The following is a 26,613-nucleotide window of genomic DNA, read 5'->3' on the forward strand; positions in this document are numbered from 1 at the left end:
TGGCCACTTTGCCCTCTCAGGCCCCAACTCCTCCACCTGCCAGTATCTCTCCCCTCCACCTCTAGGCTCAACCCCTTCCACTCTATCGCCAGTCCCAGAGTTTGACCCCGTTCTCAGTACTACCCCTCACACAGCTCCCTCTGCCCCTCCCTCTCTCACACACACGCTCCCTCTCTCTAATACACATACACACAACCTCATACAGGCTCCCTCACTCTCTCGCACACACACATCCCTCTCTCTTGCATACACACCCACAAAAGTTCCCTTTCTCTCTCACACATACATCCTCACACAGGCTACCTATGCCTCTCTCTCACGCACCCCTTCACACAGGCTCTGTCTCACACATACACAATCCCTTCACACAGGTTCGCACCCTCACATACACACAATCCCTTTTTCATACACACCAGCTCCCAATCTTTCACACACATACACACTCCTTCACAATCTCCTCATATAGGCTCCCTCTCTCTGGCACCCACACTCAAGGATTCCCCCCCCCCCTCTGCTCTCTCACCTCCCCTGCTCTCTCTCACACCCTCCTGCTCACTCTCCTGCTCTCTCTCTCTCACATCCCCTCCCCCCGGCTCTCTCACCCTCCCCTCTCAACCCCTCCCCCTGCCCTCTCCCCCTCCCCTCTCTCACACCCCTCCCCCATGCCTCTCCCCCCCCCCCCTCTCCCCCCTCCCCTCTCTCACACCCCTCCCCCTGCCCTCTCCCCCCCTCCCCTCTCTCACACCCCCTCCCCCTGCCCTCTCCCCCTCCCCTCTCTCACACCCCCTCCCCTTTCTCACACACACACACACATATACACACATTCACTCTGACCGGGGCCTTCATCTCTGCCGCGAGTGGAGCGCGTTCCGTGGCACAAGGGGGCCTTCATCTTCGCTGCAAATGGCGCACACTCCATTCGCGGAACACCAGGGCCTTCATCTTCGCCACGAGTGGAGAGTGTCCCGCGGCACACGGCATGCCGGGGTCTCCTCTGCCATTTTCTGCGCAGAATTTGGAAATTCTGCATGGGGAGGGGGGGGGGGGATACTGTGCAAATTCTGCGCTCTGCAGTAGTGTAGAATTCCCCCAGGACTAATATTCATTGTAGCTGTCCTGAAAACCTGACTGGCTAGATGTGCTCTGAAGACTGGGTTGAGAACTCTGTCCTAAAGGGTGGGTCAGTCTTACAGGAGTATAAACGGTGACTCTGAGTCATTAGGAGGGGTTCTTGGAGTTGAATGAGAGAAGTGAACGAGGTCTTATAGGAAGCCTGGAGAGAGGTAGCTAAAGGGCTGTACACTACACTGGGGACTCCATTGGATTTCTAGGAGAGGAGGTGGCTTTTACTGCAAGTAGCCAAGAGCTATTCCAGGAAGATGCAACCCACAGACATCAGGGAGAGGTTTATTATTGTCAAGTCAGCTATCAGTGAGTAACTTTGGGAACATAAGGAAAATTCTCCTAAATTCTTTTTGCAGTCTGAAGAGTCAAAGGCCTTTTTATGAGTATTAAGAAAATTCTTTGTTCCTGAGGTTTATTTAATCTGCATGAGGAACTGATCTACCTTTACATGAGCTCTGGAAATTATTTATTTATTTTTATCTATTTAAGCATTTTTATATACAGACAGTCATTGTGAACATCTCAACGGTTTACATAAAACAGAATCCAGCAACAGGCTTTACAATAAAATTAAATTTACATTAAAATTAAAGAACTATTTCCTGTTTCTGATTTTTATATTCTTCAGTCTATATTTTTGTATCTGCTGAACTTTTGATTTTCTTCAGTAAAATCTATTTTTATTTGGAAGATAACACTTGGGGGCAGATTTTAAAAGCCCTGTGCGCGTAAATCCAGCCGGATTTATGCGCGCAGGGGACTTGCGTGCCGGCACGCCTATGTTGCATAGGCCGCTGGCATGCGCAAAGCCCCGGGATGCGCGTAAGTCCCGGCGCTTTGCTTGGGGGCGTGTCGTGGCGTGTCAGGGGCGGGGCGGTGTGGCATTCGGGGGCATCCCGGGGGCAGGGCTGTGAGTGTGGTGCCAGCCCGAGGGCATTCCGGGGGCGTGGCTGAGGCCTCCAAACCAGCCCCCGGGCTGGTGGCCTCAGCCGGCCACCAGTAGCTGGCCGGCGCGCGCAAGTTACACCTGCCTCAGGCAGGCGTAACTTTCTGAATAAAGGTAGGGAGGGGGATTTAGTTAGGGCTGGGGGGTGGGTTAGGTAGGGAAAGGGAGGGGAAGGTTGGGGGGGGGGCGGAAAAAAGTTCCCTCCGAGGCCGCTTCGATTTCGGAGCGGCCTCGGAGGGAACGGAGGCAGGCTGCTTGGCTCGGCACGTGCAGGTTGCACAATTGTGCACCCCCTTGCGCACGCCGACCCTGGATTTTATAACATGTGCACGGCAGCGCGTGCATGTTATAAAATCGGGCGTAGATTTGTTCGCGCAGGGTTGCGCGAACAAATCTACACCTGCGCATAACTTTAAAAATGTACCCCTTGGTGTGGACTGTTAAGGAATGAGGGCTGTTGACCTGAATGTTACCTCTGCTCAAAGCAGATGGAACTAGGCAGGGAGCCAGTTCAGTGTCACCTAAGTGGGAGCAGAAAGGTAAAATAGTGCTTGCGAGCACTAGATAAAGAATATGGATGGGGTCATGAGTAAAGAACATGGGAAATAGTGCATAAACTAGTGCAATGCAAGATAGTATTTTCTGCTTGGCTTAGCAAGATAAAAAAATGTACATGCAAAGAGTCAAAGCTTACATTTTAAAAAACAGAACAGAAAGAGGCTGTGCAAGGAAGCTAGTTTGAGATCTCTCTGCTAACTTCCTTCCATGAGACACCAGTCTGTTCAGTGACAGAGAATATGCATGAAAAATTATTCTGTCACTAAATGGTGTGCTTAATAAAGAAATTTCCTATTAACTCTAAGGAGGTCTTTTATGTGAAGTTTTCTCGTGCAATCCAGTGCACCTAGTGCCTAGCCAAGGGGATAAGCACTACTCTAGAATAAACAAATGTCTTTTGGAGAGTGATCTACTTTAGAGTCCTATTGGTTAAGCCTGTTCCCCATCACAGAACCCATGACCCAACACTGTAGTGAGGGGATCAGTGTTCCATAGGGCTTGAAAATGTGACCCCCCCAACTGAAAGAGGGGGTTACAAAATTATAGCTAAAGAGGATAAAAAATGTATGGTCCTTATCCATTTTTGAGCATTTTTGTGGACATTGTAGCATTTTATTTTGCTTTAAAAACTGTTTCATGAATTTTTGTAGAAGTGAAGGAAGCCCAGACTACGATCAAGACTGAGAAAATCTTCCTTGCTAGCAGTTATCTATTGGCTTTCCAGAGGGGAATGCCCAAACTGGAGATCATGTTGATTCTGAAAATCTTGCCTCAGGATCCCCCTCATTGGGAATTTCCCCAGATGCTTTCATCCTCCAGCAGCACAGCTTCATGGAGATGCCGTTTGCTGAGACTGCGCTGAGGCACATCTTAGCAGTTTGGAAGAGGACTCCAAGATTGACCTAGTAACTATAGGAGTTGGTGAAGGGACCCTAGATAGAGCCAGGTTGCCCAGGCAGGAAGAAATTTCCCTATTGGTCCTGAGAAGAGAGATTGGTGAAGCATCTAGTATTTGAGCTGTGGAAATATCATAATCCAAAATAAGCATAGTGGAGTCCCAAACAGATGAACGGGTGAGGTGTGAGATTTATTCATGAATACACAAAGACACTGCATAGAAATCTTTTGCCAAGGACCACCCACGGGCAAAAGCCACAACTGATAAACTGTGCTCAGTGAGCTGTGGGGAGAAGCAGTTTGGAAGCACGCAGTGGTGGTGACTGAGACTAATGGACATCTTCACAATTACTTAATTGCAAGAATCTTACCTGGAGCAACCACCGTCCATATTCCAGACCCTGTCTGATTCTCCCCTTAGGTATTCACTGCAGCTATTACAGTTGAAGAACTGAATTGTTCATGTCTTGCCTGCTGCAAGTTTTGTTCCTGATAAAGAAGCAGCCACAAAGAGGCTATTTCTTTGTGTTGATTGTTTTAGTATGTGTATGCTTGTTTTTAAGCTATAAATGATGAGAAAGCATCAGGTACCTGAGTCTGAAGCCTTCCTATCTGCCTTTCATTTGATTTGGACTTTTGAAATTTTTGTTCGCCTTGTGAGGAAGCAGATCCCTGAAGGTGATTGCCATACTCAGTCAAAGATAGGATACTAACTCTAAGGACTTTGATTAATTAGTTGTACTGATTGATTGAAATCAAAAGGAAAAAAAATATGTGATTTTGATGCTCTTTGATAGTGTAATCCATTAACGATTGACTTCTCTGGTGCAGGTGCAGGAGGTCAGAGCCCATCGTGGGCAGCCAACCAGGCTCATCAAATACCTGCTTAAAGGGCCCATGGTGGGAAAGGTCCCACGGCACCCCTTGATGTCTTCATAGACTCTGCCCTATAAAAAAGCCCTCTCTGTCCTTCCTTCACTGCCTTAGTAACAGGTCCAGCTACTCCATAGTAGTGCGTGTTGCTTCAGCGTTTACAGTCTTTGTACAGCTTGTCTTCAGTCTTCGTTCCAACCTGATCTATTCTCCGTTGCCAGCTTGTTCCAGCCCTTGCCTGTCTGCCCCTGCTTTCTTTCCTCTCCCTCAGATGGATACCCGGCTTTGACCTCTGCCTGGACTTCGGACACCATTACCATCGCCTGCCTCTGACCTCTCCCTGGACTTCAAATGTGTCTGCTCGACTCCTGCCTGCAACCCTAGCTGGCTTCAGACCTTCCCTTTCCTCGCCAGCAGAGCCCTGGCACCCAAAGGATCAACCCGAGGGGCACATAGGCTGATATAGGTGAAGATCCTGTTCGGTCTCTGCCTCACCTGGGTCTGTCTGCCAATGGTTAGAACCTGCAGGGTCCCTCTCACTGACTGACTTCTCATAAGAACATAAGAACATAAGAAATTGCCATGCTAGGTCAGACCAACTTATTAAAAATCTCTGACACAGACATCTTCTACAATTAATTTTCTCCTTGAAAAACAATCTTTTAAATTTTAAACAGCCCTGCACATAGCTAAGTGAATTTAAGAAATGGAATTTGAATTTCTGTGCTTTGAATAATTTTAATTGGTTGACAGGGCTATATGTATTCTTAAGGGCATCCAGAAACTGACAGAAAAATAAAGACTTTTACATAATGTTCATGTAACCTAGATTACATAAGAAATTGCCGTGCTGGGTCAGACCAAGGGTCCATCAAGCCCAGCATCCTGTTTCCAACAGAAGCCAAACCAGGCCACAAGAACCTGGCAATTACACAAACACCAAGAAGATCCCATGCTACTGATGCAATTAATATAATTGGCTATTCCCTAAGTAAACTTGATTAATAGCCGTTAATGGACTTCTCCAAGAACTTATCCAAACCTTTTTTGAACCCAGCTACACTAACTGCACTAACCACATCTCTGTCAAAAAATTCCAGAGCTTAATTGTGCATTGAGTGAAAAAGAATTTTCTCCGATTAGTCTTAAATGTGCTACTTGCTAATTTCATGGAATGTCCCCTAGTCCTTCTATTATCCGAAAGTGTAAATAACCGATTCACATCTACTCATTCAAGACCTCTCATGATCTTAAAGACCTCTATCATATCTCCCCTCAGCCGTCTCTTATCCAAGCTGAACAGCCTTAACCTCTTCAGCCTTTCTTCATAGGGGAGCTGTTTCATCCCCTTTATCATTTTGGTTGCCCTTCTCTGTCCCTTCTCCATCTCAACTATATCTTTTTTGAGATACGGCGATCAGAATTGTACACAGTATTCAAGGTGCGGTCTCACCATGGAGCGATACAGAGGCATTATGACATTTTCCATTTTATTAACCATTCCCTTCCTAATAATTCCTAATAATTTGATTTTTTGATTGCTGCAGCACACTGAGCCGACGATTTTAAAGTATTATCCACTATGATGCCTAGATGTTTTTCCTGGGTAGTAGCTCCTAATATAGAACCTAACATCGTGTAACTACAGCAAGTTTTATTTTTCCCTATATGCAACACCTTGCACTTGTCCACATTAAATTTCATCTGCCATTTGGATGCCCAATCTTCCAGTCTTGCAAGGTCCTCCTGCAATTTATCACAATCCACTTGTGATTTAACTACTCTAAATAATTTTGTATCATCCGCAATTTTGATAACCTCACTCGTCGTATTCCTTTCCAGATCATTTATAAATATATTGAAAAGCACCGGTCCAAGTACAGATCCCTGAGGCACTCCACTTTAGCTCCTCTTCATGGAGAGATGACAATATATACAAAATGAATCTTTGATGAAAGATATTGAATTAAATTAGAAAAAAAGGAGACCAAAAGTTTGATCTTTGCAATTTTTTTACACTAATACTATATTTACTTTATCTTGTAGGTGAGACAGAGAAAACTGGACATGACTTATAACACCCACCAAATAATATTTGTATGAAACTATGTTACAGTATTTTGATGGCATCTGTTTAATTGTTAGAATTCCAGACACGTTATACAACATATAGTTATGTGCCCTATTGTGAACCGTTGTGATGGCACCCGCTTAACGACGGTATAGAAAAGATTTTAAATAAATAAATACATAAATTTCATTGGAATTAGGATTCTTGCATAGTTAATTGATTAACTCTAATACATTTTAGTTAAGATTATCAGAAAGTTGAAGTTTAAGTACTAAAATGATGTTTAAAGGCAGCATAATTGGTTTGACACCAGTTTATTTGAGGAAACGGTACGCAGAATATCCAAAAAAAGCCAATCCAAAATAAGGTACAAATTATTTATAACCCTTTCTCGGGGAACAGAAAAAAAGATGAACCGAAAAAGATGAAATCGGAAGGTTGTGATCCTGGCACCAATCTCTGTGGATTAAAAAAATTCATAAAATGCTCAAACAGATGGTAGACTGGATTTAGCCCAACCCAAAGGCTATATTTTCTCATGCTGAACAGCAAAATGTTACGCTCGCCGCCTGCAGCAACCCCGCAGGGCGGCCCTCTCACCGTTTCAAGCAGACTCTGGGTTCCAGCTCTCTGTTGCTGGCTGCAGTGGGCCGCCGGCCCCCAACCTCGGGCTCCCGCCAGCGCCTCTGGCCCTGCTCCACTTCCCGGGACCTCCAAGCAGGACCCTTCCCTCCGGCGGGCCTCTCTGCGGGGTTCGCGGAGAGACACCCCCGGCAGCGCCGCGCCCCTCCCTAGGCGCGCGCATTTGTGAATAATTTAAAGGGCCCGAGGCGGGAACCTGGCCGCAGACCCGGATGCTGATGTCAGATCCTTCAGAGCATAAATACCCAGGCTTCGCACTGAAGCATTTCCTTTGCAACAGGTCTCCTCTGTTTCCCGATTCAGGTTCTGAGTGCTCGTTGCCTCTGTGCTTGTCCTGTTCGTGTTCCTGCTTCTCCTGGTTCCTGGCCTGTTGTTCGTCTTGTGTTTGATTGACTTCCTGGATTTGACCAATGCTACGTTTGACTTTGCTTGCCTGCCTTCTCCGTACCTTGACCATTGCTACGCCTGACTTTGCCTGCCATCTCCGTGCCTTGACCTTTGCTACATCTGACCATGCCTGCCTTCTCTGTGCCTTGACCATTGCTACATCTGATCATGCCTGCCTTCTCCGTACCTTGACCATTGCTACATCTGACCATGCCTGCCTTCTCCGTACCTTGACCATTGCTACATCTGACCATGCCTGCCTTCTCCGTACCTTGACCATTGCTACATCTGACCATGCCTGCCTTCTCCGTACCTTGACCATTGCTACATCTGACCATGCCTGCCTTCTCCGTACCTTGACCATTGCTACATCTGACCATGCCTGCCTTCTCTGTGCCTTGACCATTGCTACGTCTGACCATGTCTGCCTTCTCCGTACCTTAACCATTGCTACATCTGACCATGCCTGCCTTCTCTGTGCCTTGACCTTTGCTACATCTGACCATGCCTGCCTTCTCCGTACCTTGACCATTGCTACATCTGACCATGCCTGCCTTCTCCGTACCTTGACCATTGCTACATCTGACCATGCCTGCCTTCTCTGTGCCTTGACCATTGCTACGTCTGACCATGTCTGCCTTCTCCGTACCTTGACCATTGCTACGAACAACTACGCTACAGACTTTCTTGAGTCCAGAGTTTAATGTTACAAGGTGATCAGCATTGGTGGGTAGCCCTCCCCATCACAAGCGCCTGCTGGCTTGGCGCCTTTCAAACTGCCCTTGCTTGCTACACCTTCCTATTGCCGCCAGTTCCTATTCAAGCTCGACAGTGACAGTGACAGTGACAGTGATGCCTCTGTCCCTATCCTCTGGACGTAGACTATTAATTCCTTTGCTCAGGCACCCTCAGCTACTTCTCGTTCCTCGGTGCTTGAGTTCCTGTTTACTTTCTAGCAGGGTATCTGTTGTTAATGTGCCTGTTTGTCAAGCATGGGTCCTTTAACTTATTAAACCAGGTTAAATTAAGGATGTAGCCCATTAACTGTTTCCCTCCAAGACAATTTAAAAAAGCTGGCAAATGCTTGCATAAGTTACATCAGTTTTCAAAATGAACTCTCATGTGTAATCTCGCTTTGAAAATTATGCCATGAAAACTGCCTGCACACAATCGCACACCTGCTAATCTGTGCGCAGGAAGCTCTTTGAGGAAATTCCCGTGCAAACTTTTGAAAAATTGCAAAGTATGGGCGCAAGCCCAATCCCTGGGAGCACCTCCACTTCCGCCTGAACAGGACGTATGTGAGTAATCTCACCTTGCACATCGGGCTGGCAGGTTCATAAGAGATCATTTCCCCTAGGGAAATGCCTTTGAATTAACTGCCCAAGGGCTAACACACTAAACTGTGTGTTAAAGCCGGCCATTAATGTATGTTAATGACTATTTTAATGCAGGCATTGCCTCCAGCATTAAATCCCTGCGGCAAATAACAGCAATGCCTTACTGCTGCTGGGTAATGCATTGGAGTCCCCCTGTCGGTCACACAAAGCCCAGTGTGGGCCTGAAATGTCCCCGCCTCCCACACCCAGACTGCCAAAGAAGGCCACTTTGGGACAATCTCCCCTCCCATTTCCCAGAACTTCCAAAGAAGGGTCCCGTCCCCCCCCTCGGCCACACGAAATCTTTTCATTGGCTCCCCTCCCTTTCCCCCCAGGCCAGGACCCATGTCTGCCTCATCTGCAGCTCTGCACAAGTTGCAGGGGTCAGAGGGTGCACTCCGGGATCCTGCCCCGCTGGCACTGCCATGCAAAGTGGTGCCAGACATCCTCACCTGGTCCTTTTCTCTTGGGGTAGGCAAAGGGGAGGTCCTTGCTTGGGAGGGGGGAAGTAAGGGGCCATGGGAAGGGGGTTCAGTTGGCCTGGAAAGATCTTCTTTGGCAGTCTGGGGGTGGGAAGTGGACGCTGGGGGAGCATTAGCCTGGAGGGATTCTCTTTGGCAGTCCTGGGAGAATGGGAGGGGAGCGGAAATAGGCCCATCCATCTTGACATGATCCTTTCCCCTCTCTCCTGCCGAGGACGAGCAGAGCAGCGCTTCTTATCTACATCTGCCGTCTCTTCAGCCAACTTCATTCTGAAGTCAGACTGTGCAAGATCAGTGGGTCCTGCAATTCTAGCAGGCCCTATGTACTTCAGACTTCAGATGAAGCCAGCAGAGGAGGAGACAGATGTAGGTAAGAAGTACTGCTCTCTGACTCCTACTGCCAGCAGAAGAGAGGGAAAGAGGATTGCACTGGAGGTAGATTAAAGGAGGATCACACTTTCCTGGGGGCAGGGAAGAGGCTGCCATTACCACAGCATGGCACAGTAAGGACTTTGCCTTGAGCAGGGGTGAATGGCACACTAAAAAAAACCACTTCTTTGCAGATGCACCGGGCCCCCTGAAGTGCAACATCTGGGACAGTCACCTCACATTGCCCTCTCTAGGTATGACCCTAGCAAGGGGAAAAGGAGACCTTGTGTTTTTGTCCAGGTGTCCCGGATAGGAAAAGGGGGCTACATACATATTATTCTAACCAACCTCGGGCAAGTAAATGATAAAAGAATTCATCAATTTCATGACTATTAAAGAAAAGGCCTCAGTGCGTAGGAGTACAGCAATCTAGAATTCATTTTTCGTAACTGGACAGATTTTGGATGCCTATATCAGTAGATCTGACATCTGGGGGTGACACGTGGGCGCACTACTTGTATTATGTTTTATCAGTAGCTAGCTTTTGCTGACACTGTCATATGCATAAGTATAAAATGTGAAATGAAGACGTACCCTCTCATAAAATTTCAGAGACAGTGAGTGTACAGCTCGGAAATGGTTTGAAAACAGGGAAGTGAAAGAAGCCTAAACAGCCTTCTGCAATGTCAGGGAGGGCTTGCACGGGGCCCTTCCCCCAAAGAGTAGCTGTGCAGTTAGTGATTCCCTCCTTACAGGGACCTGTTTTCATGATCTGAGGAATAACTAGGGTTGCCTGTGCTCCAGGATACTGCCGTGAGCAGTCCCTGGAGAAAACTCATAGGCAATGCCCAATAAAAGAACAGCAAATTAGATTCTTCTTGTGAAAACGTTTTTCGCTGGTTTTATACATCATCCCTGCACAACAGATTCCAGTCAGTGCCTGCACTGCCGACGTTTGAGATGGCAATAGATAACATAAGCAAAAATGCTTGGCTATAGGAGACTCATTTGTGATATAAATAGAATAATGCATTTGATGTTTTTTGGGATAATGAATGGTTTGAAAGTATCACTCATTTCATGACTGATTTTGTTTTTTTCATGTCTTTTTACTTGAATGAATGAATGAACATACCGTTAATATGCAATAAACCAGAGGTAGGCAAACTATGGCTTGTGAGCCAATTCTGGCCCACAAAGCACTGTATTTCTAAAAAGGCTCTCTTAGCAGCCTGCCGATACCATCAGGAAAAGCACAGTGTCACGCACAGCTCTCCGCATGATACAGCTGTGGACAGTTCAGGTCTTTTCTAATGACATTGGCAGGGGTTAGAGGCCAGCCTTGGAGAGGCAGTGGGACCAAGAGGAAATCGTTGTTCCTCTTTTGTTAATGTGGCTGCCATCACCAGATCTGTGTTGCTGAGCTGCCCCTTAACTCCAACCCTTCCAGAGCCCTCCTCGGTGACCTCCTCCTGTGCAGGAAGATCTCAGAGCCCCTCCTCTGTTAGCTTCTCAGCTTCCAGCTCCCCTTGTGGAATTGGCGGTCCCTAGCACTGCAGAGACATTGAGGAAGCAAGGCGGACACCCCCCCCCCAAAGAGCCACTGCCATCCTATCAGCTGTTTGGGTGGCAGCTTTGAGCCCTAGAGTCTGCTCTTCCTCCTCCCTCACAGCAGTGAGAACAAACCTGCTCTTACCCCCCTCCCTCTCTCCCATTGCGGCAGCAGCTGCAATGTCTAGAGAGGAAGGGTACACAGACTATGGGGGCGGCAACAAATCGCTCACTGTGTCCCTGGTGCACTGCCGCCTCTGCCTCTTGTGACCACAGCTCTGCGGGGAGAAAAGGCAAGGGAGGTGAGAGGAGAGAATTCTGGAAGGGGGGGGGGGGGGTAGGTGAATGAAAGGAACCTGGGGAGGAAAGCGGGGAACTTGGTGGAAGAATGAGGAAGGAAACCTGGCTGCGAGGGAAGGGGAAAGAGAGAAACCTGGAAAAAGGATCCTGAAGAGCCCCATATGTGGCAAAAGAGGCAGCAGAACATTAGTAGGATGAGAGGAAGGTGAAGAGGAGAAAGGAAAGTATGTGACTGAAGGAGAAGGGGAGGGGGAGATGAAGAGAGAAAGGAGAAGGGGGAATGAGGCCCCTGAGAACTTTTCTTCCCTCGTCCTACACTGGAGCTCTGAGGGAGACCCTCCTGCCCCCTTCCCCTCAGTCTTTAGAAACCACCACCCCGGCTCAGTGTGGCCCAGGTGCACACCCCAGCACTTAATAGTAAACAAAACGTCATCAACCATTTTAAAATAAGATATGCAGTATTACTAGTGATTTTTCAAGATTGTTTTGTTTATGTTACACACTTACTCTGTGTGTCTATGCAAAATCTGACTCACACACACTGGTGCTTGCTTTCTACATGAAGCATACATGAAGTAAGTTGCTATTTGTATAATAAACAAGTTCTGATGAGCCCAGTCACAAGAACAAAAAATGTTCTTTATTTCTGAACTGAAGATTTGTGATGCCTTGTCAGACCAAAAGTCCATCCAGCTCAGCATCCTGTCTCCGAGAGCAGTCACTCCGAGCCATTACAAAGTACCTGGCAGATCCTAAAGAACAGATCCAAATCCTTATTGCTCACTCCCAGGTATAAGCAGTGGGTTTCCCTCCGAGTCCACCTGGCTAATAACTATCGATACAGTAAAGTGGGGCCGCGGTTACCCCGCTCCTAACCCGCTTTCTACTCACTTTCCAGCCGCGTTAGCCCTTCCTGCGATACACTATCCCCTTTAACCCATCCTCACCGCCTCTTTAAATCCCCGGGTAACCCCTTCCGCACGCGGCATGTATATTAAATGTAAACCATCGAATTAGCTATTCCCTCCCATACAGTAACGCGCGCCCCGACTATCGCTATTTTACCCTGCCATTTTGCCCCGCGTTTAACCTGCTAACTTACCGCCTACCCTTACCCCTGCGTTAGAGGCAGGGGTAATGGTAGACGGCAAACTTTCCCCCAAAAGGAAACCTCTAAAAACCTAAAATCCCCTCCTCCCCTCCTCCCGAAGCGACTCGACATTACTTTCTGTTGTTTTCTTACCTTTTGTTGCTTTTCAGCCCCTTCCCTTCGCTGCCGCCCTCCGGAGGGGGCAGCCGGCGGCGAAAGCGGCTCGCAGCGGTCCCCCCCGCGCAGGTCCCGGTTCTCCTGGCTCGGCAACAGCAACAGCAGTAAAACAGCTAGGGCTCCATCCACCCCAATCCTTCCTTCCTTCCTGGCTCGGCCAAATTGTGAAGCGGCTTGCAGCTGTTGCCGAGCCAGGAGAACCGGGACCTGCGCGGGGACGACGACCGCTGCGAGCCGCTTTCGCCGCCGGCTGCCCCCTCCGGAGGGCGGCAGCGAAGGGAAGGGGCTGAAAAGCAACAAAAGGTAAGTTGGCACATGTCGAGCTGCTTCGGGAGGAGGGGATTTTCGGTTTTTAGGTTTTCCTGGGTTATAGTTGGGATCCACTTCCTGGTACCTGTCATTTCAAATGTCATTTGAAATGACAGGTACCAGCGCACCCAGGATACTGTATAGGCGCTGTATTAAGCGCCTATACAGTAAAATGGGTTGTGCGGACCTAACACTTCGCCTAACGCTTTGCATACGCGGCTTGCATTTGCAAGCAATTTAAATAGAGTATCGAGCGGTATGTGATCAGAACAGTGTGTGGGGCAAATGAGGGTGCGCCCGGCACTGCCGCACTCTTTCTAACGCGACCTTACTGTATCGACCCGTATATGTGGACTTCCCCCTCCACGAGCACGAATAAACCTATTTTAAACCCAGCTACGCTTGACGCCTTGTCCGCATCCTACATTATATGATGTAACTTCCAAGTTCAGTTAGAGTTGGCAATCCTAAGCATGACCCTTCGTGTCATATCCTAACACTGATCACTCCTTCTCCTCCTCCTCCTCTCTGTCTACAGTCTCTCTGAGCTCTCCTTGTCATGCCCTAGACATGAAAACTTCCTCTTGCCTCTGCCCACACTGCAGTCTCAGTCTGCTCCTTTTTTTTTTTTTTCCTCATCAAATCCAGGCACTGACCCCACCCTCTTCTCTCTGCCTGCGCTCTGACTGTACTGGCAGTGTCATAGACAGGTGCTGAATGCACCCTTTCATCGCATGGAAATTTTAGTATGCAAATACCTTCCAGGGAACAGACCTGTGATATTATTCACTAGCTTCAAAATAATTTGTTTAATTGGACTTCTAGAAAGGAAACACAACAGCACAGCGAGGTCACTCCTTCACAGACATGGCTCTTTAGTCCCATAATATCTCTTGTATATCTTGTTTTATTTTCAATTTTACTGGCCAAGGCACTGAGGTGGAATAAATCCAAACGTTAAGGCACACTGACAGCTAGTTTTAATGCCAGTGTAATCATCAGAAAACCCCCACGTTAAATGCCCAATTTGCCTTGGGCGGCTCTGGGTAGGCAGTTTAAAAATCCAAATACATAAAGGATGTCTGCAATGGGATAGGAAGAGGAACTGGAACCGGGGCCTTTCTGCCCACAGGGGTCTTTTGCTGTCACTCGGAGAGAGAGTTTCAGGGCCTTAGGGCAGCCCCTGGAGGTTGATGTAAAACCTTAACCATACTTCGGGGAGGTGTAGTTAAGGTTTTACATTGCTCGCAAGTGAAAGCAATTCATGTTCCTTAACGTAATTTCTGTTAAGAACATAAGAACATAAGAACATAAGAAAATGCCGTACTGGGTCAGACCAAGGGTCCATCAAGCCCAGCATCCTGTTTCCAACAGTGGCCAATCCAGGCCATAAGAACCTGGCAAGTACCCAAAAACTAAGTCTATTCCATGTTACCATTGCTAATGGCAGTGGCTATTCTCTAAGTGAACTTAATAGCAGGTAATGGACTTCTCCTCCTATTTTAATGTGATGCTTAGTATGAATTTACATTCAGCACAGCTTAGTAGTTTGTACACATGAGCCCACTTTAACTCCAGTGTTTGCAGGCAACTAAATAGCTTATCAATTATATCGGTGTGATGTATTGAAACTACTGGAGGAGAAGAGCAGTGGGCTATGAACCAGGGAGACCAGGATTCAAATCCTTCTGAGTTTGGGAAAGTCACTTTACCCTCCATTGCCTCAGGTACAAACTTACCCCTAGGTTCATCAAGCCGCGATGTTTTTTCGCAGGCGGGATCCCACTATCATGTGGGGGGAGGGGGGGGTTGCCACGACAGTGGGACCCCCTCCCCCGAAAATGCATCGTGGCTGAATGACGTGTTCTTTTGTGTCACGGCCAAACACCACGACACAAAAGAATGCGGCGAGTGGCCCTTTAACACGACAGAGGCCCTAACTTCACAGGACTGCCATTGCCTTAAAGGGCACTAACCTCCCCCCCCCCCCCAAAAAAAAAAAAATCTTGTGACCAAACGAGGGTCACAATGGGGTCAGTGCTGACCCCATTTCAACTCAGGCCTTTTGGTTGAGGTGGTCCCGACTCCCCCAAAATAGAAAAAAATGTGAAAATTGCGCGTGCAGCAGCAGCCCCCCCCCCCCCAAAGTCAAAGCCCCCTGCCTCACTGAAGTGACACAATAACCCCCCTGGCCCCTTGAAGTGACTCAAACCCTCCCAGCCCTCCCGACATTACTCAATACCTAGTCCCCCTGAAATGACACTATAACCCCCCACCATTACTCAAAAGCCCCCCATTTCCCCAGTGACTCAAACCCTCTCCCCCAAAGTGACACAATAACCCCTGACATCATTCAAAAGCCCCCATCTAAAAAAAAGTACAACATCCCCCCAGCACCCCCTACTTTAAAATGGATCCTGCATTTGGGATGGGGCACCCTCGCACCCGTCCTGGTCAACGCCATTTTACAATCCCCAGACCTTACCCCGGTCACATGGCTGGGGCAAGATCAGATCGGCGCCATTTTGTAAAATGGCGTCAACAGGGACAACGTGCAAGGGTGCACCCCTCCCCGACACATGATCCAGTTTAAGGTACGAGGTGCATTACTTTTTTGGGGGGGGGGGTATTGAGTGACATCAGGGGGGCCAAGGGGTGGAGGTGGGTATTGCATGATACAGGGGGTCTGAGGGGGTGTGAGTCACTTCGGGGGACTGGGGGATTATTGATTTAGTGTGGGGGGTGACTGCAGCTGCAGTGTGCAGCCCTGGGTTGAAACAGAGGTCAGCACTGACCCCCCACTCAACATCCCTATTTGGGATTTTTTTTTCCAGCCACTTTAAATGTGTGGCGGGAGCTTCGGGACCCATGTTATGTTTCCGGACCTCCCACCGCACATCTTTCCAAGGAGGTGTTATGTTATCATGGCTAACCACCTTCTTCGTTAGCCGCAATAAAATATTTGCAAGAAATTGCCTCTTAATGACCTTCTTTGCATGCATTTGCATTATTCATGCTTGCACATTGCATGCAAAGAAGGTTATTGTAATAGAGGAGGGCATCTGGGCAGGGAGTTGCAAAATATTGCATATATTATGCGATATCACTGCGATAGCGCACTATTGCAGCGACATCACATGATATATTCATGTGATATATATATTCATGTGATATATTCATGTGATATATTCATGTGATTCATGATAAATTCAGCAGCCCGAATCTTGACAGGCGCAAGGAAAAGAGACCACATATCCCCCGTCCTGAAAGAGCTTCACTGGTTACCAGTCTACTTCCGCATCATGTACAAAGCCATAACCATCACCTACAAAACTATACATCAACTTACCACTCTCGATCTTCAATTCCCTCTCCAAACACATAATTCTACCAGACCTACTAGAGATGCTTATAGAGGCTCCCTCCAAGTTCCCCCAGCGAAAACGACCAGACACATCACCATAAGAGATCGCGCCACCTCCACAGTTGGCCCTCTTTTGTGGAATTCCATTCCTACAGACCTCAGACAGGAGCCCTGCCTCCCAACTTTTAGGAAAAAACTTAAGACTTGGTTATTCAAACAAGCATTTCCGGACACAACCCAATGACACATTCCAATGACTCCTAAAACTCCACTCCTCTTGTATATAACATTTATTCTGTATACTATATTTAAATTGTATATTGTTTAACCATTTCTTTTCTCTCCTCTCTTCTTCCTTCTCCAAGTTCGGCTGCCCTTGTTAAATGTAACTGTACTTTCGGACACCACAGTTCTAGTTTTTTGTTTATAATGCACTCCTGTTCGATGTAAACCAGCAAGATATGTTTTCATGATTGCCGGTATATAAAAACTCTAAATAAATAAATAAATAAAAAAATAAATATACGAGATATAATGCACATTTGAGCCCTAACGTGGCTGGATGAATTACCCAGTTAGATTGTGAGCCCTCTGGGGATATGGTAAGGGCCTCCACGAACACGTATAAACCTATTACGTTACCTGAATGTAATCCACATTGAAGTGCTAGAAAAAGTGGAATATAAATAAATACCCTTTTCTGAGGCAGAATGGATAAACATAAGAAGTGCCAGGCTAGGTCAGACCAAGGTCTATCGTGCCCAACATCCTATCTCCAACAGTGGTGAGTCTGGGTCACAAGTACCCGTCAGATCCCCAACAGTTGATCTATTTCTTGTATCTCACTCCCAGGGATAAGCGCCGGCTTTCTCAAGTCTACTTGACTAATAACTGTTTATTGACTTTTCCTTCAGGAACTCGTCCAACACCTCTTTTGAACTCCACTATGGGGCAGATGCAATAAAGCATGCCCAGTCTAGCACATGGGTTTACACGCTGTTTGGATGCGCATTTTGGACCTACTAATCCCCTTATTGAATGAGGGGTTTTGGACGCGTGTCCAAAATGTATGTCCAAGCGCCAGTAAAGTCCTGTGCTCAGCCGAGCGCACTGTATTGCATCAGACTGTTGGTTGGGTAAGAAAGGGCCTGGGTCAGTGCATTTTCAAGGTGGGATTTTTAAAATTTAGCCAGGGAGCAAGATATTCTGCCCTATCAAGTTAAATCTTTCTGGACAACACCAGCTGCACAAATTGCTGTCCTAAATCTACCCTTTGGTAGAATTAGCTGAATATTCAGCAGCACTTTTAGCTGGATAAGTGCACTGAATATCCAGGTAAAAGATAACCAGGTAAATTTATTACACTGTTTATCTTTACCTGCTCTGCCACTTTTTCAATACTGACCCCTCTATGTTTCTGTGGAATTGTTTGGGCAGCTCTGTGTAAAGTAATGCAGAAGCCCACATGGACTTCCTACGATCCTACAGATGGTCATTGAACCTCTGTACCAGTAGGCAGCGCATGTTGTACCGCACAGAAAAAGGTCCGACGTGCTTAAAATGTTAACCGCACTGCCTCAGTAACATGATTCCCAAGAGTCTGTGTTTCACATGTGCAGCAAAAAAAAAAAAGCACAAGATAACCCTGTCTATAAACCACATCTGCTTCCCCATGTGTGAAAACAGAGCCAAGTCCTGATAAAGAGATTGCATCCAATAGCGGAAATATATAAGGCAAAGTTAGGGGGTGGGCACAGACATTTTTTCATCTCGGGTTTTTTTTTTTCCCCATTTCGTTTATTGTTGTGTTTTGTTTCTTTTAATTTATTTAAAATAAAAAAATGACCCACAAAGAACAAATTAAATTTAAAATGAAGAAAAATGAAAGGAAAACCAAAAAACATAAGAAAGTGTTGGGCCCTGTGGGCCTCCCCTCTGATTCCCCCTGCCCCCAGAACCCACTGGCTTGGGTCTGGGCCTGGCTGGTACCATTTTGTATGGAAGAAATTAACAATGACGCCGGCCTTAATAAGCTGGTGCCATTTCTACGCATTCCACTGTGACAGGGATCACTCCCACCACATGAAGAAAAATAAAGATATGGATCAAAGTCTAGGAGTGGGTAAGCAGAGAGGAGATCCAGGAGTGGTTTGGGTTTGTTTGGGGGGTTTTTTTGTCAGCGGTGTCAACATTCTAAAACAAACCAAATATCACTGGATTTCTTTTTTCCCCTGTTGCTTTTAAAATTAATTGAAATGAAATGGGCAAATTTGTTAAAATATTTGCATTTCAAACAAAAGCACATCCCTACCAAAAAAAATCTATTTGCACTTGTCAGAAACAAGACGGTGGATTGTTATTTATTTATTGCTTTTCTATACCCATGTTCGTTTGAACATCACATCAGTTTACATGGAACTATACAGGAAGAAAAGATTGGTATCAGAAAAAGAAATGACATCTAACTTTTAACCAGCTCAAGGTATGACAAACAAAAGATGAGTTAAGGAGAATATATGTTACCTCAGGTGAGTATATGTTGCCCATATACTCACCTTGAGGCAGGTCGCACATACATTCAGAGAAAGGACAGACCCTCACCTGTCACATACAGTACTGGGGGGGGGGGGGGGGGATCTGAAACACTCACCGCTCCTCTTTCAAAGTCATTGTAGAGGGGTTTGTCTAGCAGATTCTTCTCGCTGCATCCTTGGGACCCCTCCAGCGTGAGGTAAATGTAATCATCTGTGCCAGCGAACCACTGGCTTCCTGTGGCCACGGTCACGGTGTACGAAGGCATGGCGGGAACTTCAGCTGCAGCCTCTGCCCGTTATTTGCCTTGGCTAAGGCAGGGATCTGGGCTGGGGGGGTTTTTTTTTTGGCAAGAGACGCTGCTTCCTTTGCCTTTCTCTGCTGCAAGTCTCTTTCAGCCCGAGTCACGCATTGTAAAACAGATTCCGCTTTTATCTACTCTCTGGTGCCTGCAGAGAGACTCTCTCGCTGTTTCGCAAGCCATGAGAGGGAGGGGAAGAGGAAGGAGGGGAGGTCTCATGGGGGTGGGGAAAGGCACGGGCCCTTCTTTTAAATCCTTACTGGAGATGACTAGAATGTTTCCCCTTTTGTTTTCTCAGACATTTCGGTTCAGGCGACGGACACCTTTAGCCAGTGGTTGCTGAGAACAGGTGACATGATACAGATCTAAAGTGACAGGAAAAAGAGAGCAGAGGCAGGCATAGATTTTCTTGGACCCCAGAGCAGTTTGAAAACTTGGCCTCTAAAGTCCTCAGTCCAGTCCTCCATTCACTTTCACTTAAACTCTGACTCCAATCTAAGCCCCAAGATACAGCAATAATTCAGAGCAATATATATATATATATATATATATATATATATTTCTATATATATATATATATAAACATGTCATCTATATCTATCCATTATCAAACAAATACACACACATTCACTCAGCACCACTCCCGTTTCTAGGGATCTATTGAACAGGTCACACAGCGGACCCGCCAGCACATCTCTGAGCTCCTTCAGTATCCTTGGATGAATCCCATCAGGTCCCATGGCTTTGTCCACTTTCAGATTCTTTAGCTCTTCCCATACATTTTCTACTGTAAAAGGGTTTTCGTCTATTCCACTTCCTTCCAGTTCTGTGTTGTGTAGAGATGGTCCTTCTCCAGGGTCCTCTTTAGTGAACACAGAACTGAAGTATTCGTTTAATATTTCTGCCATTTCTTCGTCTCTCTCCACGCATTGATCTTTTCTACCTTTCAATTTCACTATACCACTTTGAACTTTTCTCTTTTCACTGATGTATCTGAAAAATGCTTTGTTACCATTCTTTATCTCCTTGGCAATCCTCTCTTCCGCTTGACTTTTTGCCGACTTGATTAGTTTCTTCGTCTCCCTCAGTTGACTCAAATATTGTTCTTTGTGCTCATCGCTTTGGGATCTTTTATATTTCTTGAATGCTGTTCTTTTAGCCTTAATTTTGTCAGCCACCTCCTTTGAGAACCAGATAGGTTTCATTTACATTTTTAACATATAGAGTAGTTGCCTTGGTAATTGCTCTTTTTAGATTGGTCCAAAAATAAAATAATATAATATCAAAGACCTTTGCCTTAAACTATTGAATAAACAAAAATAATAGAAAAATAATAAAAACAGAGAAAAATAATAAAAACCAGATTGTATGCCATGGGGGTTTGATGTCTTTGTGCTGTTTGTGATTATCCGCACTGTAAGTTTTGGAAGTTTGGATGTGTTTATGCTTTTTGTGATTACCCACACAGTACGCCCTCAGGGTTTTTACACCTTTGTGCTATTTGCAGTTCCACATACTGTACACCTTGGGAGTTTTGATGACTGTGTGCTATATTCAATTTCCTGCACTCTATGCGTTGGAGGTCAGTGCTTGTTGGCATATATTAACTCTACAATTAACATAGTAATCCAAATAACAGATGGATGTATCTGATTTAATAAGTCATTTGCAATTTCATTGTACTGTTCATGTATATTGCATGGCTCAATCCTTTTTTTTTTTTTAACATTTATTGATGTCAACACAATGAAAAACATTTTCACAATACAGCTTATGCATAAGTAAGTGTATAACAATAAATCAGCAATGATATTAAAGAAGTTTGACAATTTTTCTTCAAACATGCAAGGTGTATTAATCATCCCAATCCCCCCCCTCCCTCCCCCTGGGAGTTGCAGGATATCCTATAGGGTACCTGGTATACATACATTAAGGCTAACGGAACGGTTCTATAGAAATCAGTGGCCATGCCCTGCCATATCTAAACCAATAACTGTCTTGGTCAACCAGTCGAATAGCGGTTGTAAAGCTTGCAAAATATTTTGATTGTGTGGGTTATTAATGATGATTGCTTTATGAACAGATCACAGTTTAGAGAGCTGGAGTCTAAGGCCCGTCTCAGAGGATAAACAATCAGTTCTCCAGAGAGAAGCTAGTTTCATACAAGCACTGCCAGGGAAATGAAATGAAGTGAAGTGACTTCATTTTATTTTATGCTAGTTTAGAGAAAAAAAAGGTTTAACACAGGGATTGTCAATGTCACCAGTGGGGGGGGGGGGGGGGGGGGGGGTGTGGAAGGATGGTGAAGGGTGAGACAGCTTCCTCCCTGCATTACTAGTAGTGAGAGGCTGGCTTCACAGAAAGGGAGGGAGCTGTCTGACCCTCAACTCCTTCCCTCCCACAGGTCCCAGCCAGTGAATGGCATCTCATGCCTCATGAGGAGGAGATGCCAGTTCCCTCTGCCCAGAGCAGGCTCCTCCGGGGTCGGCACCCTCCTTTCCACTTGAGTCTGACCCTGCTGCAACATCACGAAGTCAAGGCATCATATTTCGCCTTGGCTCCTCCACTTTTTTTTTTATTGAAAAGAAAAAAAAATAATTTTTTTAAATTTTACTTAAATTTGTTAAATATGTTATTGAAAATGTTTGTTTGTTCTTTGTTATATATTATTTCTGAGTTATTTAACTATTCACCCCTTTCCTATTTTTGTTATATTTCGTACCATTTAATTTTTAAATAGTCATATTTTATGCCATATAGGGCCTCATTTTCTAAAGTATCGCAGGCCTGCGATACTTTAGGTAATGAGGGGCGGGGGGGCCGAAGCGGGGGGGGGGGGGGGCGGTCCTGCGCTAGCCGGCAGCGATCGCACCGCCGCAGTGTGATCGCTGCCGGTTTCGCACCCAATAGCGCCACCATACAAGGTGTAGCTATTGGGTCCGAAATAGGACGCGAAAAGGCCCTTACCTTTTCGTCATCCGCGGCGTCTTCGCGGAGTCGGCCCCGGTGATGCCCCGATTCCTTCTCTTCCGGGGACGACTCTGCCCCCATCGTGGTATCGCACACGATAAGGGACTTTTCGTTCATTGGTATAAAAAACCTCTATAAGCCTAAATAAATAAATAAATCATATGACAGTGATGCAATTCAGTGTCTGAAAGTTCTCCCCCAATATCTAATTCCACTTCAGTTGATAGGATGTAGAATGATTTAGTCCCTGCTCGGGGAAATGAAATGAAGTGAAGTGAAGTGAAGAGACTTCATTTTATTTTATGCTAGTTTAGTGAAAAAGCAAAATTGCTTACCTTGTAATAGGTGTTATCCCAGGACAAGCAGGATGGTAGTCCTCACATATGGGTGATTAGCAAGCTAGAGGCTGAGTCATTTTGTAGTGAATCAACATTGCAGTATTGTTGGTAAAAATGAGGAAGCCAAAATCACAGCAGGTTGAATGTAGAAGGAGTTGGGAATATATTGGAAACAAGTTCTGTAAGACAGATTGTCTAAAGGCCAAATCTTGTCGTTCTTCTTTGCCCAAGCAATAATGAGCTGCAAAGATGTGAAGGGAACTCCATGTTGCAGCTTTACATATGGTAATAATGGGCACTGAATGATAGTGTACTACTGATGTAGACATAGCCGTTATTACGTGTGCTGTTACGTGCCCTTGGAGAGGAACGTTTGCTTTTTCACAACAGATTTCGATACCGTCTGTTAGTCAGTCGAAGAGAGTCAGTTTTAATACCACAACTCTTGGTTCATTTTTTGTGAAAAGAAACAAAGAGTTGGCTGGATGTCCTATGGACCGCCGTGCGGTTCAGGTAAAAAGCTAGTGCACACTCCCAGTCTAAGATGTATAAGACTCTCTCTCCTTGGCTAGAGAGAGGTTTTGAAAAGAAAGTAGGCAAGAGTATTGACTGATTAAGTGAAAATCTGTTACTACTTTTGGTAGGAATTTGGGGTGAGTGCAAAGGACTACTCTGTCATGCAGGAACCTTATGTAGGGTGAGTATGTGACAAGAGGTTGCAACTCACTGACCCTCCTAGCCGATGTAATGGCTACTAAGAAAAATACTTTTTTATGTAAGAAATTTCTTGTCGCAGGAATGTATTACAATTAGGTCCCATTTAATGATCAATGGTCGAATGGGAGGCTTAAGGTGAAGTAAGCCTCTGATAACCCGACATTCTAGGGGTTACGCTGTTATTGGCGTATACCCTTTTTCCTTGTGGTATGCCGCTATGGCATTTAGGTGTACCCTTACAGAGGATGACTGGAGACCAGAATCCGAAAGGTGATATAGGTAATCTAGTACCGAAGGAGTGGGGCAAGAAAAAAGGTGAAAACCTGTTTGTGTGCACCACTTGGTAAATCTAGTCCACTAAAAGTGGTAAGGTTTACGTGCGGAAGGTTTTCATGAAGCTACGAGAACTTTAGAGACTTGTGTTGAAAGTGGTTGGAGAATTACAACATTCAAGCTGTCAGGGCAAGAGTTGTTAGGTTGGGATGACGCAACTTGTCCTGATTCCGAGTTACAAGAGTGGGCGCTGTGCCTAGGCGAATTGGTCTCGGATCGAGAGGTCGAAGAATATGGGAAACCATACTTGTCGAGGCCAGTATAGGGCTAAGAGGACTATTGTTCCTCTGTCCTGTTGTAGGTTCACGAGAGTTTTGGGTATGAAGTATGGGAAGCATACTGGTCTCGGGCAGGACGTGGGCCTGAGGAACAGTGAACTCCGTCCCAGTTGAGCATTATAAGAGTGCTGGCTATGAGAAGTAGCGGAAGATACACATTTAGGAGGCCCTTGATGGAAGAAAGGCGTCTATGGGAATGCAGTGGAAACAAGTGTAGGTAGTAGAATCTGTGCGCCGTATGGTTCGATTCGGAAGCAGAAGGCAAGTTTGGTTGACCTCCGCGCTAGAAGATTTCTCTTGCTACACATGTCCAAGACCATTCGAGAGGATGGACCTATCTGGAGATGGTCTGCTAGTGCATTCAGTAAGTGTCTGAGATCAGTGGCCCAAGGATGCATAAAGTGAGTAAGGGCTAAGGATAAAGCTGTGCAGCTTCATTGCAGAGCAGCTAAGATGTTGTGCATGCTTGTATGTTGGAAAGCACATTGTCCCTATGCTGTCTGTCTGTATGCACAAGGAATTGTTGCAGAGGCAGTATTAGAAGGCATAAGGGTATAACTCATGGTACAAGATCCAGGAAATTTATGTGGAACTGCTTGGAGCGGAATAGACGCATATTGGGTTGAGAAGATTTGTGGTCAAACTTACAACCTGAAGTAAATGCGAGCATGAGCAGGATCAGACTAGGATTTTGGTTCTAAATCCGTGATATATTATGCAGCTGTCCATGCAAGGAAAGCGTGAATGATGTTGGACTCCGTAGAGAAACAACAGTCACCGATATTGATTCAATGAAATACCCCAGTTGTCAAAGCTGGTGCCACCGGCAGAGCTTGGAAGTGTAATATTGTTGACTCACCATGAGGTACATAGAAAGAATAGAGGGAATGTACATTACTGCGTTTTGGAAACATGGTAACGAGAGATACCATTTTACCTGTGCCTTCTGAAGAAAGTTGGTATTTCTGAGGTCCAGGATGGGCGGAGAGTAACTACTTTCTGTTGAAAGAAAGAATAATGCAATTAAAATTCCCCAACCCCCCCTCTTCCCCCCTGTGCGCTTTGAAGCGTGTAGGGGAGTGTACCGGGAACCTTGGTACAAGGTGGGGGTGGCTGCTCTGATATCCGGCCAGTTGAAAAACCGGGAGGTGTCCAACTGGAGGGGTTGATGTAATTTGGATATCAGGTAACCTCCCATGGGAGTGAGAGCGGTAAAGTCTTACCCGCATTTCTGAGTGCTGTACAAGGAGACATCGAGACCTGTATCAGGCTTCGAGGTGGACTTGTAGTTGAGGCAGCATGTGCTGGATCTCGTGTTTAGCAGAACAGCGAATGCACCTGGAACTTTGGTACTGAAACAGGAACCAAAAGCTAGAGCATTAATCAGTACAGAGCCACGTTGCTGAAAAGGGAGGAAGCCCTGATACAATCCCAAAGAAAAGAAAGAGAGGTTCTCCTGGTATTGTAGCTGACAGGGCTGGCATAGCAATATGTGACACTAATACAGTTCTTGGAAAGTACATGACTTAGAACTTTTCTAACCATGTGGCTAGAATTAGAGAACACACCTCAATGGGAATGTCGCAGAAGCGGGTACTTACCATCCAACGTGAACCACCGAAGGTCGAGCCAGTGAAGATTGCTGGCTCCGTGGATTTCTGGAGTCCTCGAGGGGTAGCCTGTGGACGTCAACGTCCTTCTCAACTCTGATACCTGGTATGGTGGCACAGGTATAGAGGAGACAAGGCTGGGCGTGGCTGGTGCTTAGACCGGAATGAGCGGAGGGCCAGAATCCCGCACCGATGTCGGTGGGGCACGCCTGGGAACAGGGGAGCCGATTAATGAACTCATGAACCCAACCATTGTCGCAGCAGCTCGATGTCTCTTGACGCCAGTGCAGAATTCTGCGGATCTCGATCCGGTGTTTCTGGAGCAGGAAGGACTGCCAAAACTGTGCGGAACAGTGCCGATGGCAGTGGTGATGTTGCTCAGCCCGAGCATCGTCCAGCATCGAGAAGGATAGCAGCAATGTGTTGGATGGCGTCGGTGGAAGACGGTCATCGTGTCGGTGACAATGAATGCCTCGGTGCTCGACCTGGCAGCCCTCGCTGTCCTGGATGGCGATCGATGACGGACTGTCAGCATGCCTGCTCTGCTCCTGATACGGGGCTTTAATAAGGACCCAAAGCATGGAGCACTGTGTTCAGGCGAGGGCATTATGTGGCGGTGTTATGTCAGCATTGACGGTAATCGAAAATATCGCTGGTTTCGTAAAAAATGATATGGGCATTGATGGAGTCAATGACCGCATCCATAAAAACATAGAAGATGCCGATGGAAACGACGTGGGTGTCGAGATCATCGATGTATGGAGGCGGGCGCCGTCAATATCTGCTTTATGGCTACAGGCATCGACGGTATCGAGTGGATCGACTCGGGCAACAATGACGTCCATGGCATTTATGCCATGGACATGGGCAGCAATGGAATCAATGTTTACATGGATTTCATCGATGGATTTGGCATTGGCATGGATGCCATGCATGGAAATGGCACTGGCATGGATGTCATGCAAGGAAATGGCACTGGCATGGATGCCCATTGATGGAAAACAGCCTGGCATC

The 26,613-nt window shown here is 46.3% G+C and overlaps 1 protein-coding gene across 1 annotated transcript in view; it reads right to left on the bottom strand.

Moving 5' to 3' along the window:
• ALOX5 (arachidonate 5-lipoxygenase) overlaps positions 1–19,492 on the bottom strand; it is a 167,450-nt gene extending 147,958 nt beyond the window's left edge. Inside the window, exon 1 of the mRNA XM_029609129.1 lies at positions 19,171–19,492. Coding sequence (XP_029464989.1) covers positions 19,171–19,320 — 150 coding nt within the window. The 5' untranslated portion in view covers positions 19,321–19,492. The remainder of the gene's footprint in view (positions 1–19,170) is intronic.
• Between the last annotated feature and the right edge of the window lie 7,121 nt (positions 19,493–26,613).

This window comes from Rhinatrema bivittatum, chromosome 7 (genome assembly GCF_901001135.1).
Source record: "Rhinatrema bivittatum chromosome 7, aRhiBiv1.1, whole genome shotgun sequence".
Lineage (NCBI taxonomy): Eukaryota > Metazoa > Chordata > Amphibia > Gymnophiona > Rhinatrematidae > Rhinatrema > Rhinatrema bivittatum.